The sequence below is a fragment of the Dipodomys ordii genome, unplaced genomic scaffold (genome assembly GCF_000151885.1).
Source record: "Dipodomys ordii isolate 6190 unplaced genomic scaffold, Dord_2.0 Scaffold134, whole genome shotgun sequence".
NCBI lineage: Eukaryota > Metazoa > Chordata > Mammalia > Rodentia > Heteromyidae > Dipodomys > Dipodomys ordii.
Genome location: NW_012267350.1, coordinates 4,888,501 through 4,908,065, shown reverse-complemented (window position 1 = coordinate 4,908,065; position 19,565 = coordinate 4,888,501). Strand labels below are relative to the sequence as shown.

Sequence of the window (19,565 nt, the reverse complement as noted above, 5' to 3'; positions counted from 1 at the left end):
GATAAAAAGCCAATGTATAGTTTCATTTTGCATCACACCAAAACAATTGTAAGTGTATTTAAAAGCTCAATGTGAGCAAAGAGACAATGAAAAGGTCCAGAAACAGGTAGGTGCCTGTCTTGTGTAGATGGGAAAGTTTTCTCCTAATAAAATAACAGACTATTAGGAAAAGTCCATAGATAAGACTTGTAAATTTAGTCAAAGCCAGAAACTAAAATAGAAGCAAAAGCATAAAGCAAGAAAAATATTCACAATAGATATGACACTTGGTAAAAAACCTTTTATGTCAGGCAGCAATGAAGACTATAAACGCGTCAAGCGGCTTGTATTTTTGACTGCAAGAAAGCACTTGGAAGTTTGTCTATCTGGATTACATCAACTCAAGTGAGAGAGAAACTATGGTATGCTCTCAAGTTAGCTCTGCAGTGTCTTTTGTCATAGTTGAGCGGTTGATGGAATGGCTCAGCTGTTTGGGGATGAAAGACTTGTTAGACTGGTTGGGTGGTGGTTAGCAATGAGCGTGGAGCAGACAAGAAGGCACAAGGTTTGTCCTAAACTTCTGTTCTCTTATTTCCTCTTTCAAGTTCATGTGCAACAGAATAAGAAGTAAAGTAAGAATTTATTTGCTTTTCACTGTGCTAGGTTGTTCATGCACCTCATTTAATCCTCACTGTCCTGTGGTATAAGCAGTAGCTGGATTTGCTATTGAAGGAATGCAAGCTGGTGAGCTTCTATTCCATAGACATTGTCTCTGCTAAGAAAATGCTTTTTATTTGTGTTTCATTCCATCCAAGCAAAATGGTGATTGCTGAGATGTCTTTTGTAAACATAAGTTGCCATTAATATGTATTTGGGGAAAATGTTTTGCTTATGAGTTATCCAAATTGTATGATGTCAATTAATCCAAGAACATAATGTGTTTGTATAGAAATAGCACAATGAAACATCTTTATACAATTAATATATGGTAAAAAATCTACAAATTGCCAAGACATTTATATCCTCTGAAAGCCTTCTCTGGAACATGAATAATAATTGAGCACAAATGCATATGGGTATAATAGAAGAAAAAAGTGAAATCAAACATCTTACTCTAATTAGTTTTGCTCCTAGACCATGAAATGCATAAAGAACCATCATAAGATGAGCTCTGGAAAAAGTTTCCAATTATTGTTTGTATACAGATGTTGATGCATAAAATATTTTGCTTTAATAAGCCATAAAAGTTATTTCAAAAGCAACAGCATGGAAATCTCATGCAAACATTTTTTTAAGAAATCAAATATTTCAAAAGCTACAGGAAAAGAGAAAAACCCCACAAATTAATAGGCAGTTAAGCACTTATCATCCCAAATCGAATAGATACTAATATAAAGTTTGGCTTTACTTAAAAGTTCTCATCCCCCATGTACTCAACCCAAAGTTTACCTCCTAACACCCCCTCACTTCCTAAACTGGCATGTATACTTTTGTACGCATGTAAATGTACTTTGTTTTAAAAATTTATACTTGTATCTTATTATTCTATTCCTTTGCAACTTTTTTTTTCTTTTCCTTTTTTTCTGGTTGGTTGTGGGGCTTGAACTCAGAGCCTAGGCATTGTCCTTGAGCTCTTTTGCTCAAGACTAGTGCTCTATCATTTTGAGCTACGGCTCTTACTTCTGGTTTTCTGGTGGTTAGTTGAGAATAAGAGTCTCATGGACTTTCCTGCTAGCTAGCTTTGAACTACAATCCTCGGATCTCAGCCTCCTTATTAGCTAGGATTACAGGTGTGAGTCATCAGTGTCCAGCTGCAACTTTATTTTCTCAAATTACATTTATCTATGTTGCTAAGTGGCAGCCTTATTCATTCATTTTCACTGCTGTAGTGTTTCTTAATTTCCCCTACTAGTGGATAGTTAGGTTGTTTCCACTTTTGACACTATTAGAAACTACAATCAAGTGACATTTGTTTGTATACCCTGGACCATGTGTCTCTTTGGTGTCTGCTTTGTCCAAGTGTATGCACTTCTTCAGCTTGGCTTGGTTTTGACAAATTGCTTTCCAAAGTGACTTTCCTATTTACATACTAATCCCACCACTGGGCACAAATGAGCTGTTCTTTACCCACATTCTCACTAATACTTGGTTTTTATCACACATTAATTTTTGAAAATCTGATAGGTGTGAAATGGTATTTCCTTGTGGTTTCCATTTGCACTTTCCTGATTGCTAGTAAAATGGAGCATCAGCTCTTGGGTGAACGGCCTGTTTGTATCTATACCTTTCCTTTTGCCCCCTTTCTTCCAGAATTGCCTTCCTTTCCTTATTTTCTTTCTTTCTTTTCTCTTTCTTTTCCTTCCTTCCTTCCTTTCTTTTTCTTTCTTTCCCCTCCCTCCCTCTCCCTCCCTCCCTCCCTCCCTCTCTCCCTTCCTTCCTCCCTCCCTTCCTTCCTTCTTTCCTTCCTTCCTTCTTTCTGTGCTGGCCTTGGGGCTTGAACTCAGGGTCTAGCCTCTGTCACTGAGTTTTTTTGGCTCAAAACTAGCACTCTACCACTTTAACCATAGCTCTACTTCCAGTCTTTTTTGGATAATTAATTGGATAGATGGGTCTCATGGACTTTGCTGCTCAGGCTAGCTTTGAACTGTAATCCTCAGATCTCATCCTCCTAATTAGCTAGGATTACAGATGGGAGTCATCAATGCTCAGTAATTTTTTTATTCCTATCTTTGGGTTCTACATTATCATTCCTTTTTCTTAAAACAAACTGTTGAAGCAGTTCATTTTATATTCTGAACTTTAATCCTTTCTTGTTTATAGGAGCTGGAATTAACTTCTATAAGTTTGTGCTTATCTTTAACTTTACTGATAAGTTTCTTGTGTCAGGTACACTATAAGCAAAACAAAACAGTTTTTTTTTTTTTTGCCAGTCGTGGGGCCCGAACTCTGGGCCTGAGCACTGTCCCTCAGCTCTTCAGCTCAAGGCTAGTGCTCTACCACTTGAGCCACAGCGCCACTTCCAGCTTTTTTCTGCTTATGTGGTGCTGAGGAATCGAACCCAGGGCCTCATGCATGCAAGGCAAGCACTCTACCACTGAGCCACCTTCCCAGCCCCAAAACAGTTTTCTAATCAGTGAGCCTAGCTAAGCACAGGTCTTTTACTATTCCTCAGGGACTGAAGAATTTATAAATGAAATTATCTTTTTTTTCAGTTTTAGGATTTGAGCTCAGGGCCTCACACTTGATATAGGCTGTCACTCTACCACTTAAACTATGCCTCCAACCCTACCTTTTGCTGGTTATATTGAAGATAGAATCTATCTAACTTTTCTGCCTGGCTTGGCCTCCAGATATCAGTTTCTCGAGTAGTAAGGATTCCAGGTATGAGCCACCTGTGCCCAGCCTGAAATTATCTTATAGTTGACCATGTAGGTCTGGAAGCATGGCCTAGTGGCAGATTATTTGCCTAACAAGTATGAGGCCCTAAATTCAAACTTAGCACCACCAAATTAAAAAATTTAGACAGCTTAGCATTTCCATCTATAACTACAAATACGAAAACAGACAGGTTTTCTGAGTGTTAAAACTACAAATCCCAAACACCTGTGTACAGATGTGTAAATGTTTCAGATAGAATGCCTCATAATAGACCAGGTGACCTCATTAAATGTGTTAATATATCAAAGAAAATCGCTAACTGTTTATTAGGAGGTAAAGGAAGATCAAGGAAGGAAAATGACAGAAATGAGGGGAGGTTTGGTCACAAAGCCAGCCGGGGAAAAAACGTTAGAGACTCTATCTCAATCAACAAGACAGGGGTGGTATTATATGCCCATAAACTTAGCTACAAGGGTCGCAAAGGCAGGCGGCTGAAGCTCCTGGACCAAAGCTAACCTAGGCAAAAATCTGAGACCTTGTCTGAAAAATAACTAAAGCCAAAAAAAGTGGCTGGGTGTGGCTCTAGTGATTGAGTGCCTGCTTAGCAAATGCAAGGCCTTCCATTCATTCTCATTACTGTTAGAGAAAGGAGGACTAAATCAATTATGACATGGCTGAGGGTATAGTGTAGTGGTAGTGCACTTGCCAAGCATGGAGGAGGACCTGGGTTTGAAGCCCAGTGTGGAAACAACAGCAGAAAGGCAACAGACACATCCTGCAGGTAGGAATCATTCACTATGTCATCCAAATACCCAAAATGCCAAGAAAAAGAGAAAGAATACACAAAACAAAATGGGCAGAAGGTGAGGGAAACATCAGAATTAGGAAGATACTCAGTGGAAGCTGATCTGGATTGAATGAAGTAGAAGAAGTAACTCAAAAAGGGTAATTCAGAACTAGTGTTAATTCATAATAGCTATGTCCAGTTCAGGACAGGCAGCAGATCTGTTCCATTTCACACTAGGTGGACTCATACTCTGAAACTCGAGTAAGTGGAAGAAGAATGTGAGGGCACCTGTTGAGATGGTGGAATGAGATATGTGAACGTACAGCCAATCTTTAGCTTTGTTCTGTGTAATCAAGAGTAGCCTGAGTGGTCATCACTGAGAAATGGGGACAAGGCATCTTTGCCCCAGTAGTATGAACTCAGAAGGGAATGGTCATCACTCTACCATGTCCTCTTTTCAATTTGCATCCAACAGCAAATTTTTAGATCAGAACTTCTTCAAGTCTTCCATTACTACTGCTGGTGTAGTGGTTAAATAGCCAGTTCCTTCCTGACAGTTCCTTTCTACATTTCCTGTCTCTTCTGGTCTCTTGTTAATTATGGAGGCTTTCTAGCACTCCATGGCCCCTGCTTTTTTCCATTCCTGTACTCAGCAGTGTCTCTTTCTCTTCCCCAATTCAGTTTTGTCTATTTCCTTTTCTCTTTTAAACACCTTTCTCACAGTTTAGCACTTTCTTGTCTTCTGCCCTGCCTCCCTAATCTTTAGAAGCAGAAACGCTCCATATCTATGTGGAAATTCAGTTTGTATTCAAAAGAAAAAAAACCTGTTTCCTCTATGTTTCAAAAAACAACCACGTTCAGCTGGCTGCAAAGGGAACTGACAGGTTTGCATGCATGTTCATATTCAGTTCCCCTTTGTGGCCAGTGAGGCTTAAAAACACAGGAACATATAGGGTCAGCTTTTGTGGGTATAGATTACAGGGTTCCAAATACCCCTGGCAACGAGGGAAAAGACATAGCTAAGTAAATTAATGTGAATCTTACAGACAAATGACTTGGCATTTATGATCCTGAAGATAATGAAACTGAGTAATTAGGATAGCCTGGCATGATGGTAGAGAGCTTCTTCATCATTCTATACACTGATTATCTTTCATATGCTTTCAGACTGTAGTGTTGTTGATGCTAATGAATTTACTCAACTTTCAGAATCAAATAAACTGTTGGAAGTAGCAGAAGTACTAGTTTCACTAAAAAGCTAGATTAACGTTCTAGAAACAGAAGAGAAAGGGAGAGGCCATTCACAGTGGATAAAGTGCACAAAGGAACTAGCATGGATTTATGATACTTTAATATGCCTTTCCATAGAAGAACCAAAACAACACAGTAGCTCCAAAATCTAAGGGGGAACCAATGGGTGTCCATTTGCAATGGAAATAGTGGACTCTTTAGACATACGTACTTAATTGATCCTTAAGGAAAGAGCCAATTCTTTCAATTTTTTAAAAAATACAGGAGTCTAGTTAGAACATTAAAATTGTAAGCATATTATAAGAAATTTACGAGATTAGCCAGGCACCGGTGGCTCATGCCTGTAATCCTAGTTACTCAGGAGGCTGAGATCTGAGGATCACGGTTCAAAGCCAGCACCGGCAGGAAAATCCATGAAACTCTTATCTCCAATAAACCACCAGATAACCGGAAGTGAAACTCTTATCTCCAATAAACCACCAGATAACTGGAAGTGGTGCTGTAGCTCATGTGTTAGAGGGCTAGCCTTGAGTTGAAGAGCTGAGGGACAGTGCCCAGGCCCAGAGTTCAAGCCCCACGACCGGAAAAAAAAAAAAGAAATGTACTAGATTAGAAGTGGTTTTAAGATCTCTATCATTCCTCTCATCTTGAGGTAGTCTATTTCCCCATTCTTTGAATCTAGGCAGGTACTGAGACTTGCTTTGACTGGTAAAAATATAGTGGACATTATAGACATGAGAGCAAGGCCTTAAGAGCCTTTCAGCTGCCAATTTTGTATGGTTGATCTCTGAGACCATCTCACTGTAAATAAATTCAGTATTGTAGAAAAAGATGATCAGCTTGCCCAATTATCCCAGGTACACTCCAGATGTGAGTGAATACATTTTAAACTATCTAGCTTCAGCCAAGATGCCAGATGATTAAGTTGGCTGAATGACCCCAGATGAGACTCACAAAACTGCTCAGCTGAGACTGGAACAAATTGGACAGTGAATAACTGAATAACGGTTGTATTAAACCACCAAGTCTGGAGGTGGTTTGATATGCAGCAACAGATAAATGACATAAATGAATAGAGTGTATCCAATGCATTTCTACAAAAGTGATAATGAATATATACACTTCTTTCTGTTTGCATATATTAGCTGCACAAGGGTTATAGAACTTTTAAACAAGAGAGACGCTTTAAAATATTTTACTTATTAGCTGTGTGTGTGTGTGTGTGAGAGAGAGAGAGAGAGAAAGAGAGAGAGAGAGAGAGAGTAGTAGGATAACTGAAGATCTAGTAGCAATGCATGAGTTCTCAAAGATAAAGCAAGCATATGCTCCCCCTGATGGAGAGAACTGAGCAGTGAGGCCAAAGGAAGTCTTTTAAGATCAGCAGAGTTGTTAGGCTAACAGGAAGAAATTCAGAATACAGGAAAAAGGTAATTTCTCCTATACTTTCTTGAAAAGTTAAAATGTAAATTACAGTTACTAATTGTTGTTTTCATTATAAGCCTTTAAATATCATTTGAATTTTAAAACTACATCCATCAGCTTTGATATTTTTTTTTCCTGGTTGGTCGTGGAGCTTGAATTCAGGGCCTGGACACTGTCCTTGAGCTTCTGTGCTCAAGGCTAGCACTCTACCACTTTGAGCCACAGCACCACTTCTGGTTTTCTGGTGGATAATTGGAGATAAAAGTCTCATGGACTTTCCTTTCTGGACTGGCTTTGAATAGCCAGATCTCAGATCTTAGATCTCAGCCTCCGGAATCATGAGCACTCAGCTGATCTTTTTTTGAAGTTGAAAAAAATTTCCCCCCAAAAGGGATCAAACTTTCACATACTAAAATGTCAGACTTTCTTTTTGTCACCTGGATAATTATGACTGGGGATATTTTTTAGAAAGGTGGCTCTTGTGATAATCACTAGTATGAAACAAAACAAGACACTTATAAAGGATTTATTTTATTAAAGGTAGATGAGTGGCTCTGGGTTTCATCTTAAAGACAGAAATCCACTGTCTGTACAACTACTTTTTTTGTACAACTACTTTTATTCCATCACTTTTAAAGCTATTTCCAGCCATTAATATAAAAAATTTATAATTTTATTAGATATCAAAGATACCCTACAAATTCCTGAACTTTTCTATTTATTAATGTTCTAACTGGAAACTAGTGTAATGGAGGCAGTTTCAGCTTCTAGTAGCAAAGGGTTTAACCAGGGCTGGTGATATACTTCCCTCTACTGGCCAAAGCTCAACAAAAGGCTGCTTATAGATTGGGTCAATGTTAAATTTAAGACAGGTTTTTTTATTTGCTTTTATTTTTTCTCTTAGATTATCTTGGAGAATGAGACTCCAGAGAATTTATTGTGTCTGAGCTTCAACATGGCAGTTTTATTAAAGCAACATATTTTACACTGGTTTTCATTGGGGGAAAAAAGGAAGTGGAGGCAATATAAAAAATTTAGAAACTATACCACATGTCATTAGGAAAATCACAACAAGATTTGTTTGAAGTAAAGCCCTACTACTACTTGTAGTTTAGCATATCTCTAGCCATCAAGACTACCAAGATACATCATAATAAAAGCACTCTTTCAGGCAAGAATCATCAATAAGTGGTAAAATCCGTTGGGTGAAAAGGCAACAATATATTTATAGTTTCAAGATATGATGGTTAGATTACCTACAGATTACAAAAGGAAAAAGGGTAGCTTCATAGTAGAAAGTTCGCAGAAGTTAACAAATTTCTAGACTGAAATCTGGTCACTGGGGATACTTGGTCATCTTGTTCAAACCAACAAACTGGATTCTGTAAGTGCCATCATATATAAGTGCCAAAGTAGCAGCTAAGAATATGACATCTGTCCAGTGTTCGTGGCTCATGCTCATAATTCTAGCTATTCAGGAGGCTGAAATCTGAGGATCATGGTTCAAAGCCAGCCCAGGCAGGAAAGTCCATGAGACTCTTATTTCTAACTAACCATTAAGAGGCCAGAAGTGGAGCTGTGGTTCAAGTGATAGAGTGCTAGACTAGACCAAAAGAGCTCAGGGGCAGTGCTCAGACCCTGAGTTCAAGCCTTAGGATTGGCATGACAAAAGACTACCTGGGGTCAAAAAGAGACCTTAGTATATACCAGTTGTATTATCATAGGCAATATTTATGCTCTGTGGAACTATACCTACCATCTAGAAAATGGTAGCATCTATACTTCAGGGGATATCTTTAAGATTATATGAATTAAGACACATGTATATGTAAGAGCAGTTTGATATCTGTCATTTCTTCTTACTTATTTTTCTAGGTGTTTCAGGAATACTTGTTAGTTCAGTGTTTGAATATAATAAACTAATGTAAACAAGAACAGTATAAGAAGATCGCAAAGAGATAATTTTTCCTTATCTTCTCTTGATGTCTTTCTCCTCACTCCTTTGTTGTGGTACAGAATTTTGAACTCAGGGCCTTGTGCTCTTGTTGAGCTTTCTTGCTAGGCTAGCGATCTATTCCTTGAGCCATACCTTCAGTAAGTTTTTTTTTTTGCTGGCTATTTGGAGATGCAGTCTCCCTGACTTGTCTGCCTTTCTGCTTCAAAATGAGATGACCCAGATCTTAACCTGAGTAGATAGGATTATAAGCATGAGCCACCAGCATCCAGCTCTTTTTCTCTCTTGAATAAGGATAGCATATGACATAGGGTGAGGAATTAGCCTTAAGGTGAATTAAGACAGGTGCAGGTGGCTCAGTCCTGTAATCCTATGACTGAAGAGGCTGATATCTGAAGATAGAAGTTCAAAGCCAGCCTGGGCAGGAAAATCCATGAGACTCATCTCTAATCAATAACCAGAAAACTGGAACTGGTGCTGTGGCTCAAAGTGGTACAGTGCTAGCCTTGAGTGGAAAAAGCTCAGGGACAGTTATGGAGCCCTGAGTTCAAGCCCCACAACTGACCAAAAAAGATAATTTAAACCAGAAGTTCAAAAGAAATGATTTGTAATAAGATGGTCAGGAAAGAGATAGTAGAGTGGTAAGAATTCTGGGCACATATGATACTGTTTAAATGACCTTACTTTCATTGTGATTGCAAGCTACTGTCCCAAAACATACAGATGTATGTGTGTATGCATATACACATGCTTGTGTATGTGCATGCATGTGTGTGTATATACTATGTATATGTACATGTTTTGTACCTGTGGTAACAAAATGAACCAGATTATTTTTGGAATCTTAGTAAATGCTTCATTTTGGCTTTTTAAAGAGCTCTCAGAAAAGACTGGTTGGTTCTGAAGCATGATGTAAAACCAATTCAGCTGACTCAAACACGATAAAATTCAAAGTTTGTCTACAGGGACACTTTTGCTTTCACTAGTGGCTAGATTATCTCCTCCTTCCGAACTTCAACTTTGGAGATGATCCTAATTCTCATGACTGCTGCTGCAGCAGACACAATGTTTATCACAGTATACTCGTAAGGGATGATGTCTAGCCCATGAATAGGCCTATATGAAAACACAAAAGGCATTAGGTGCCAGTAGTTTATTCCTGTAATCCTAGCTACTCAGAGGCTGAGATCTGAGGATTGAATTTTGAAGCCAGCCCAGTAGGAAAATCCATGCTATTCTTATGTCCAATTAGCCATCAAAAATTCCAGAAGCGGAACTGTGGCTCAAGTCATAGAGTGCTATCCTTGAGCCTAGGCCCTGAGTTCAAGCCTCAGGACTAGTGCATGTGTGTGTGCATACGTGTAAGCGCACATACATACACAAGCACAGACAAAAGGCAACCGTGAAGGAAAGTGAAACTGGGATATCAGGCCTAGATAATTTTTGTCATGAATGTTTCTTACAGGCTAGTAACTTTTCTGTGCCATAACAAATGTCCAATCTTTAGAACGTATTATCTGTTGTTTTTAGTAGTTCTTGAGATATTCGTATTGCATGCTGAAAAATCAGTTCATTGGAATAAATGGAAGTCCTTTTGGGTGCCATAAAAAAGGGTAGGGTTGGGCTGGGAAGGTGGCTCAGTGGTAGAGCGCTTGCATGCATGAGGCCCTGGGTTCAATTCCTCAGCACCACATTAGAAAAAAAAAAGCTGGAAGTGGCGCTGTGGCTCAAGTGGTAGAGCGCTAGCCTTGAGCTGAAGAGCTGAGGGACCGCTTCAGGTCCCACGACTGGACCCTCCCCTACCACCCCTTGCAAAAAAAGAAAGGGTAGGATGCCCATGACTTCAACTTCTTGTAATAGGAGGTAAGGGCCTGAGAGCAGGGCAACTGGAAACAGGGTTGTGGCCAGACACCACATCCTGAAGAGAACAGGGGGCTCAGTGAACCTTAAAGAAACCACATCCTTCAGTAACAAGGCTGCACCTCACTTCCAAAGGTAACCATCAGCTTGAGAATGCATTGAACTGAATGAGGGTGACTACTGCCCCTCTTTGAGAGAAGTCATTATCTTTAGAATGTGATATTGTAATGTAGACAAAATTAGACTTATCTTCTCTTCCTGAACACCAACCTCCCAATGTCTTGAGCTCCTGATTGGCCAGATGGAACATTTAAAAGGCCAATTGTGGCCATTTTAGATGCCAACTTGGACAGCCTAAAATAACTTTATAACTGAAACACAAAGGTTCAGTTATGACTAAGTTGTCTTGCGTCTTCTGGTTTCTAGTTCTGAGGCTAATTGACAAGGGACCCTTATTTTAACTCCAAGAATTCATGAGAATCATGAAAGAGCTCTCATGGACCACTTCAGGATATATATATAGACCACTAGGTCTTTCCAAAGTGAATGATCATATACTTGCCCTTTGGACTGCTCTTGCAGGAACACGCTAAAGGAATTCTGAGGCCAGATTAAAAAAAAAACCGCACAATGGGTGCTCACACAAGTATCAAGAAAACTTAGCCTAAGACAAGACTTGAAATTAGAGGAAACTAATATTTCAAGGAGATAGATCATAAGGGTCAGAGCAGAAGACATAGAAGATGAATATTTGGCAGATGACCTAGGAAGCAATTAGAACAATTAGGTAAAAGCACTTAGACTTGGTCAAAAGAAGTGGAACTTTGAAGAGGAGAAAGATGGGAAAGATGAATGAGAATGAAAGAAAACTCTTCGTGAGTTGAATAAGAAAAGTCCAAAGGGGCCACCTTTTTAACAAAAAATCTTCCAACATACTTTATTAATAACTCTTGAAAAGTCTCCCTGACAAAAAATATTTTGCTAGTCTAGTATTTTGATGCTTTTCTACCAGTTGCAAAAACATTTCCTAACTTCTTAGAAAAAAGTAAATATAATATTTCCTTATATTTCAGTTAGAGAAGTCACTATCATTTAAATCACAAAGAATTTATACTGATATTATAGCCATAAAAATTAGCCTAATGAAGTTCACAGCTTTCCAACAGACAAAAACATGGCATGGTCTCTTCATAGACAGTTTCTACTCTCTCAGATCTAGAACAGAAAACTCCACCTGGCTCAAGTTAAAAGTACTCAAAAACTGGGAATTGGGTGCTGGTAGCTGAGATCTGAAGATCTCAGACAGCCAAGGCAGAAACTCTATGAGATGCTTATGTCCAGTTAACCAGTAAAAAGCTGAAAGTAGAAGTGTTCAAGTGGTAGAGTGCCAGCCTTAAGTGGAAAAAGCTAAGGAAGAGTGTGAGGCTCTGGAGTTCAAGCTCCAGTACCAGCACAAAGAAAACAAAAACGAACAAAATTGGACTAGATTCTAGTTTACTTTTGTCATTAGGTTCCTTGTTGGCCTACAAGGGCAAGCAGCAATTTCTGTTTTCCAAAGCAGAGAAAGAAGTAAAGCAAACTCACTGGTAGTATTGTTAGGCATGCCACTTAGCCTCTGTGAACCTCAATTTCTGCCACTTTTCACCAAGTGTTCTCTCTCCCTCGCATTCACTAAGCCTTTTAGGACCACTCTGATACATGTTTTTCTTCTTTCTCTTATTCACAGAGTGTCTGAAGTTTGTGCCACACATCATAGTATTAGTCTATACATTCTTGGCTTGCTTGTAGAATCCCCTGGATTTCTAGAGACCCTTAATAGTTTATAGTTGGCAGAGCACTTCTGTGATTCCATGTGCTACTAGAAACACACTGGGAACACTACTAAATAATTGTTAAGTGAAATGCACTGTTGAAAAATATATACCTATAAAACTCAAAACAATGGCCACTCTTGGGACTTGTCCTCAGCAGTCACTTGTGCTTCCCCTCTCCCTTTGTCTAGCATTCTAAAATTTCTAAAGCCAAGCGGTATCTAAATAATGAAGATGTTAACTGCTGAAGAATCTTTTTTCAGATTTACAGTACCCAGAATATTTGGTGACCTTCAGAGAACATGAAGATGTGCAACAGCCTCCTTGTTCTTTTAGTCCTGTGTATCTAACACAAATCACATAAACTTGCAAATACTAAACTTGCAGAGATGTAGCAATGTTTGTAAGTAGCTCCAGAAATCAAGGTCCCCTGGGATGTTCTGGCCAAAGCAGGTAGGGATGATGGCTAGATATTCTTCTTGCTTAGTGACTCACTGCACAGCTTTCTTTCCCTATAAATCCCTTCCATCTACCTGATTTCCCCATGATAGGAGCTTTGAGGATGACAGCCTCCTTCTCCAACTTCTTGGGGTCCAGCCCTTGAGTCACTGTGTTTTTCTTTTTTCTTTTTCTGTCTCTTGAGTATTAGCTTTCCACTGGTAAGCTGACCTTTAGTCTGGTAACAAGAACTGACAAAAATTACATCTCATTTAGATACTTTTGTCCCATAAGTGGTTTAACAATAGTTCTGATTTTTTGGTTCACTGATTGTTAACATCTGTGGTAAGCAAATTTCTGAGTTGGCTTCCCTCGACCCACTGAATCAGGGCTGACTCTGAGTGACCAACACAAAACTTGCAGAAGTGACAGTGATGACTTCCAATGCTAGATTAAAAAAACAAAAACAAAAGCATTGCAGGTATGGAGTTGTTCTTTCCAAATACTAGCTTTGAGAGGAGGCATGCATGCTGAGAGGACAGATGGCTATATGGCCTTGGGAAACTTACATGATCTTTTTGAGCTTCAGGTTTCTTGGACTTTAAAATGAAGATAATTACTTCTCAGGGTGTTGTGGAGATTAAATAAGACTTAAATGTAAATGAAATAGCAGAAAGGATGGCATATCGGAAGTTCTGACATGACAAATAAATGGTGGTGACAGTAAAAACTTCAGTAGCAGCAACTGAATGGGTATAAGATGTGGAAGAAATAGAGAAATCAAGAATGATTTCTAATTTTTGAGCCTAATTTTTGAGCCTTATTTACTGAATTTGAGAACAATGGAGGAAATCAAGCACATTGGACTGAAGATGTTTAGCTAAGCCCCAACAGGTAATACTAAAACTACTTTTTAGTCTCCTAGAAACAGTATCCGTTTCTGTTTTTCTCTAAATTACTTCAAACGTGTGTGTGTGTTGGAAATCAAACATAGGGACTTAGGAATACTAAGCATATAACTCTACCATTGAGCTATACCACCAGTGTCAACCTTTTGTTAATGTGCTAAGTAATTTCTTCCTGGAACAAGAGAATGCCGAAGTAAAACTGACTGAAATTATAGAAGCCAAATTACTCTGAAATCAATGGCTATGTATGCAATGCCATGAGTTACAAGTCATAATTAAATGACAGAAAATATTGCAAAGACACATAGTAAGCAAGACAAAACCCAGATACTTCAGGAAGTTCTCATTTATGTTTTAGAGAGAAATATTAGCACATATCGGAGAGGTTTTATGCAGTCAGCATAAAGTAAGGTTGAGTTGCTAGGGGTTATGAGAAATGGCAAGGTAGTTCTGTTAATTTAAAATGATTTAATGATAACCAAAATGCTCAGGCTTGATGCAATTAGATTTGTGCTATCTGACAGATCCCTCTACTGGTTTACCCAAGGAAGGGAAGTCTGGCTGCCCAGCTATTCACATTTAGCTTTTATCTACTAGTTCACTGACTAAACAATTTTGTACATAAAATTGCTTTCACAGTTCTTTGTAACTATTCATTTGATCTGAGGCATATTTGCCACTTCCCCAGATCCCCGCAATCTATCATAAAATCATCTGAATAATGGACTACACTGAATCTGAATGCTGGCAGCGCAAGGCAATCAGAGTTGACTGAGTTAGTTCAATATAACCAAAGAAACCAAGACTCAGGGTGCAGCCTGAGCTTACAGTGAGTTCTTCAACTTTAAAAGAAAGAGTTAGTAGCCCACAATGACCATGACGTTCCAATCCACCTCGGTGACATCTGATTCTAGTAAACTGCTATAAGTAAGAAAATTTAAAAAGTTTAGTTTCTTTTTATACTTGATGAAGATGGACTGCAAATAAGTCATCCACAAATGATTTTACAGAAAAGCTTACAAGTAAATTTGTACCAGTATTTTATTGGCTATTGTAGAGTGGTTCTCTCTGTCACTGTATTATATAGGGGGGGGGGATTGAACCTTTGAACTTAACTTCAGCCAATCATGCTAACTAAGCTAACTGAGGTAGGTGTTCGGGGAATAATAATAAGGAAGTATAATGTATATGTATATTGCTCAGTAACTTCCTCTCACTAGACTAGACTAGAGAAACAGAGAAATGAAGTGTTTTTTTTTAGGAGAATACTGAATTTATTCAATATTCTCTTTAAATCCCTTTCCCCTCCCATAGCTAAAGACATGCAAGAATCTATTTAAACTAACAGAATCCTGGAAGACTGAAGATCAGAGAACTGAGAGTCTGAAATTTGCATCACTACTCTGAACAGTACAACCTTAGTTGGCATAAACTACTCATACTGGTAAGGGTGATTATTTACTCACTTTTAACTTAAAAGTAAATTCTATAAATACTCTAGAAAGACTAAACTGTTTATATATTTAGAAAATCTAATCATTAAGAAAGGCTATCAGCATATTACCTATGTAGGTAACCATTAACAGCTGTTAGACTTGTAGAACATTTTTCATTTCTCAAATTAGCAGTATATGCATAATGTATACAAGAATCACTGAACACAGACCTTTTGCTAGGGAAATGCAGACTTTGAAACATTTTCTATATTTATAATGTCATTCTGATTTGATTTAATGGTATTTTCCAAATTTTATAAAATAATTTTCTAATAGCTTTAGAATCAAAGTTTTCTTTATAGGAGAGGTACACAGTCGACAAAAATGTGAGAAGCTAAAGATGGTGCACTAGTGATCATTTGTTATCTTGAGTTTTCTGCAGACGCATCATCTGTCTGAAAAAGCTAGGTCCTTGAAAAGTCTTGTATTTCTCATTTGTTTGGAACAACAGACTACATACCATTACTTCTGCTGTTTTTAGTATATTATGCATTATCTATAGAAGGCTTGGGTTATTGCTTTCCTTCAATAGAAAGAAGCTCCATTCCCAATGCAAAATCAAAATTATTCGAGCAGATGAATTTCTCTTAAATAATCTGGCTCACATCACTGTTAGACTGATTTTTAAATTAGTGAAGGTACAGGTTAGGTTTTGTATACTGAAAACTGCATCTACAGTACCTAAAACTAGTTTGCCCAGTTATAAATTCATTATAGGGACAATTTAATCAATAAAAATGACAAATACATAAAATGAAGGAGAGAGGGTTGGACGATAATGAATGGTCTCAATGTTTGAACCTAAAGACAATGAATAGAAATTAAATTTTAAAGTCTTTGATGTACATTGCTTGGTTTAAAAAAGTATTTTGAAGGCAGGTGCTGGTGGCTCACATCTATAATCCTAGCTACTCAAAGGAGGTTGAGATCTAAGCATCATGGTTTCAAACCAGCCTAGGCAAGAAAGTCTGTAAGACTCTTATCTCCAACTAACCACCCCATTAAAAAAAACAGGCCAGAAGTGGAGCTGTGGCTCAAGAGGTGGAGCACTAGACTTAAGCAAAAAAGCTCCAGGACAGTGCCCAGGCTGAGTTCAAGCCCCAGATCTAGCACACACACACAAAATTATTTCATAATTATATGAAAAAATCCCTATTTCTGCAAAAGTTGACATAAAATATTAATATAATTCAGGATGCAGAAAAAAATAAAATCATGATTCTGAAGAAGCAAAATAGCTCTGAGGGGCTAGATTCTGAGATGGGAAGGTTGTACATGGTAATTTCTTTTTTTTTATCAAAAGAGAGAATGTAATTAAATATTGAGAAACCTTGCTATAGATCATGAAAAAGAGAATGCTGTGTCCCAAGAAGTATGGTAAAGAGCACAGAGAGATGTGGCATATTCTAAATAGAAATATGGTTCTTGTTTGACCAGAATCTAGTAATGTTCTTTTGTTATTCTCACCTGAAAAAAAATAAGGAAACAAGGAGACAAATATAAAAAGGAATTTGTATGTGATTCTTTAGCACTTTTACATATAGCTCTGCAGCGAGATTTACAAATAAGAGGTAAAAAAGCAATAGCTACACTTGGATTTATACAGTGATGAAGATGTCATATTCTCTAAACTAATACACACAAATCCTGAAAAAAAAACACCAATGGGTACTAAATTACATATGAGGACATTCAAGCCATCAAGCTTAGCAACTACAGAAATACATTTCAATTTTCTATTGAAGTATGAGAATTTAGCATTAACTATTTTAATTTGAAAATGATACCCTTTGATAATGAAACTAAGATTTTGCTATGCTTTCTTTTTGTTCAATTTAAGACCTTCTGTTCCATTCAGATGGAATTGAATTTACTTCTGAACTATAAAAAGGGGCTCTGCCAGTAGTATTATAGGGAAGTGTTTTAATCTAGACATTAAATATACCAGTTTTTAAACTATATATAATTAATGTGTGAATTAAAAATCAGTTTTAGCTCTCTATTAATGTGGCCACAAAATACTTTTGTAACATTTTCCTTGATCAGCATATATTGCTTATGAGTATTTCAAGTTTTTTTTTGGCATAGGGGCTTGAACTCAGGGCCTGGGCACTGTCCCTGAGATTCTTTCGCTCAGGGCTAGCACTCTACCATGTAAGCCACAGTGCCACTTGTGGCTTTTTCTGATTATGTGGTACTGAAGAATTGAACTCAGGGCTTCATGCATGTTAGGCAAGCACTCTACCACTAAACCATATTCCCAGCCCTTTAAGTTTTTTTTTTTTAAATTGGAACACTTTATTTTTTTTAAATTACATTTCTAGGCAAAATCTACTTTTACACATTGCTTCATAATCTAAGGAATATAAATTCCTCTAACCTAAACATGATAAAAATCCAAGAAATTTAACTATTTGCATCTAATTTTGTTTTAAAGACAAATGCATCATCTACCTCAATAAGTACTTTTTTGCTTTTATTTGAACTGAACAATTGTGATTAGATAAGGTAAAAAGCCATCTATGTGTTCCCTTTCCTTTCATATATTTTATTGCTATTTTATTTCATCTCATGTTTTTTAAATGTTATCCCTCACGTCATTTTTAATTATCTGCAATTCTGTTCTAGATACTTTGACAATACCCAAGAAAATCTTATATAAATGAATAACTCGACATGCATTCAGCCATCTATGATCTCTTCCATGGCTTTGCCAATCATTTACATCTTCCTTTGTATTGTTGGTCTTGTTGGGAACTCATTCTCTCAGTGGGTATTTTTAACAAAAATAAGCAAGAAAACTTCAACACACATCTACCTGGTACATCTTGTCACTGCAAACTTACTTGTGTGCAGCACCATGCCCTTCATGAGTATCTACTTCCTGAAAGGTTTCTACTGGGAATATCAATCTTTTCAATGCAGAGTGGTTAATTTTTTGGGGACTCTATTCATGCATGTAAGTATGTTTGTCAGTCTTTTAATTTTAAGCTGGATTGCCATAAGCCGCTATGCAACCTTAATAAAGAAGGATTCCAAGCAAGAGAACAATTCCTGTCATGAGAAACTATTTTATGGTCATTTACTGAAAAAATTTCGACAGCCTAACTTCGCAAGAAAACTGTGCATTTATATATGGGGAATCGTACTGGGCATAATTTCCCCCGTTATCCTATACTACTCGATTGTGGAGGCCACAGAAGGAGAAGAGAGCCTGTGCTACAATCGGCAGATGGAACTAGGAGCCATGGTCTCTCAGATTGCAGGTCTCATTGGAACTACATTTACTGGATTTTCATTTTTAGTTGTACTAATATCATATTATTCTTTTGTCAGTCACCTGAGAAAAGTAAGAACCTGTACATCCATTACAGAGAAAGATTTGACTTACAGGTCTGTGAAAAGGCATGTTTTGGTCATCCAGATCCTATTAATAGTTTGCTTTCTTCCATACAGTCTTTTTAAACCCATTTTTTATGTTCTGCACCAAAGAGAAGACTGTGAGCAGTTAAATAATTTAATAGAAGCAAAGAATGTCCTCACTTGTCTTGCTTCAGCCAGAAGTAGCACAGATCCTATTATATTTCTTTTATTAGATAAAACGTTCAAGAAGACACTGTATCATCTCTTTTCAGAATCGAATTCACCACATATACAACCACATGGCTAACTTTCGGATGGAAAAGAACATGAAACAGAAAGGTGTTCGTATGACTCTCCTAGGGACACTAAACAATTATCACTTCATGACTTGGTTGATATTAGGCACTGAGAAAACCTCCAGATTTTTTTTAAAATGAATAAATAACATACCCTTAACATTGGACTTGCAGTTTTACTTGTACTGAAAGTTGAGATGGCTGAGACCTTCAGAAATAAGTATACAAAATTATCCAACTGCATATGAAATCAACTGATAATGTTTTGTTTAAATGCAATCATGGATCTTTGATTCAAAACTCAATGTTCAATGGTTGTACAATAAGGAAGCAAATGGTTTATGGAGTTGTCTCCTTTCTAGTACTTAGAATGCAAGGGTCCATCTAGGATTAGGATTAGTGTTTTTTTTTTAATTGTGAAAATACCATACAGAGAGGTTACAATTACATGAACAAGGTAATGAGTACATTTCTTATCAAGCATTGTTGCCTCCTCCTTTGTTTCCCCTTCCCATCCTATCTCCCCTCCCTTTCCCCACCCCCGTGCCAAAGTTGTAAAGTTCATTTTTCGACATAACATCTTGTACATCTCATTGTTGCAATGGGTCCACCTGTATCCCTA

General features: G+C 37.6%; 2 protein-coding genes across 5 annotated transcripts in view; one reads left to right on the top strand and one right to left on the bottom strand.

Moving 5' to 3' along the window:
• The window catches only part of Gpr82 (G protein-coupled receptor 82), a 28,834-nt gene extending 9,695 nt beyond the window's left edge, over window positions 1-19,139 (top strand). The window contains exons 3-5 of the mRNA XM_013030857.1: window positions 15,103-15,232; window positions 17,722-17,792; window positions 17,913-19,139. Coding sequence (XP_012886311.1) covers window positions 17,947-18,954 — 1,008 coding nt within the window. The 5' untranslated portion in view covers window positions 15,103-15,232; window positions 17,722-17,792; window positions 17,913-17,946 and the 3' untranslated portion in view covers window positions 18,955-19,139. The remainder of the gene's footprint in view (window positions 1-15,102; window positions 15,233-17,721; window positions 17,793-17,912) is intronic.
• Window positions 1-19,565, bottom strand: part of Cask (calcium/calmodulin-dependent serine protein kinase (MAGUK family)) — a 343,930-nt gene that overhangs the window by 125,836 nt on the left and 198,529 nt on the right. The window lies entirely within an intron of this gene.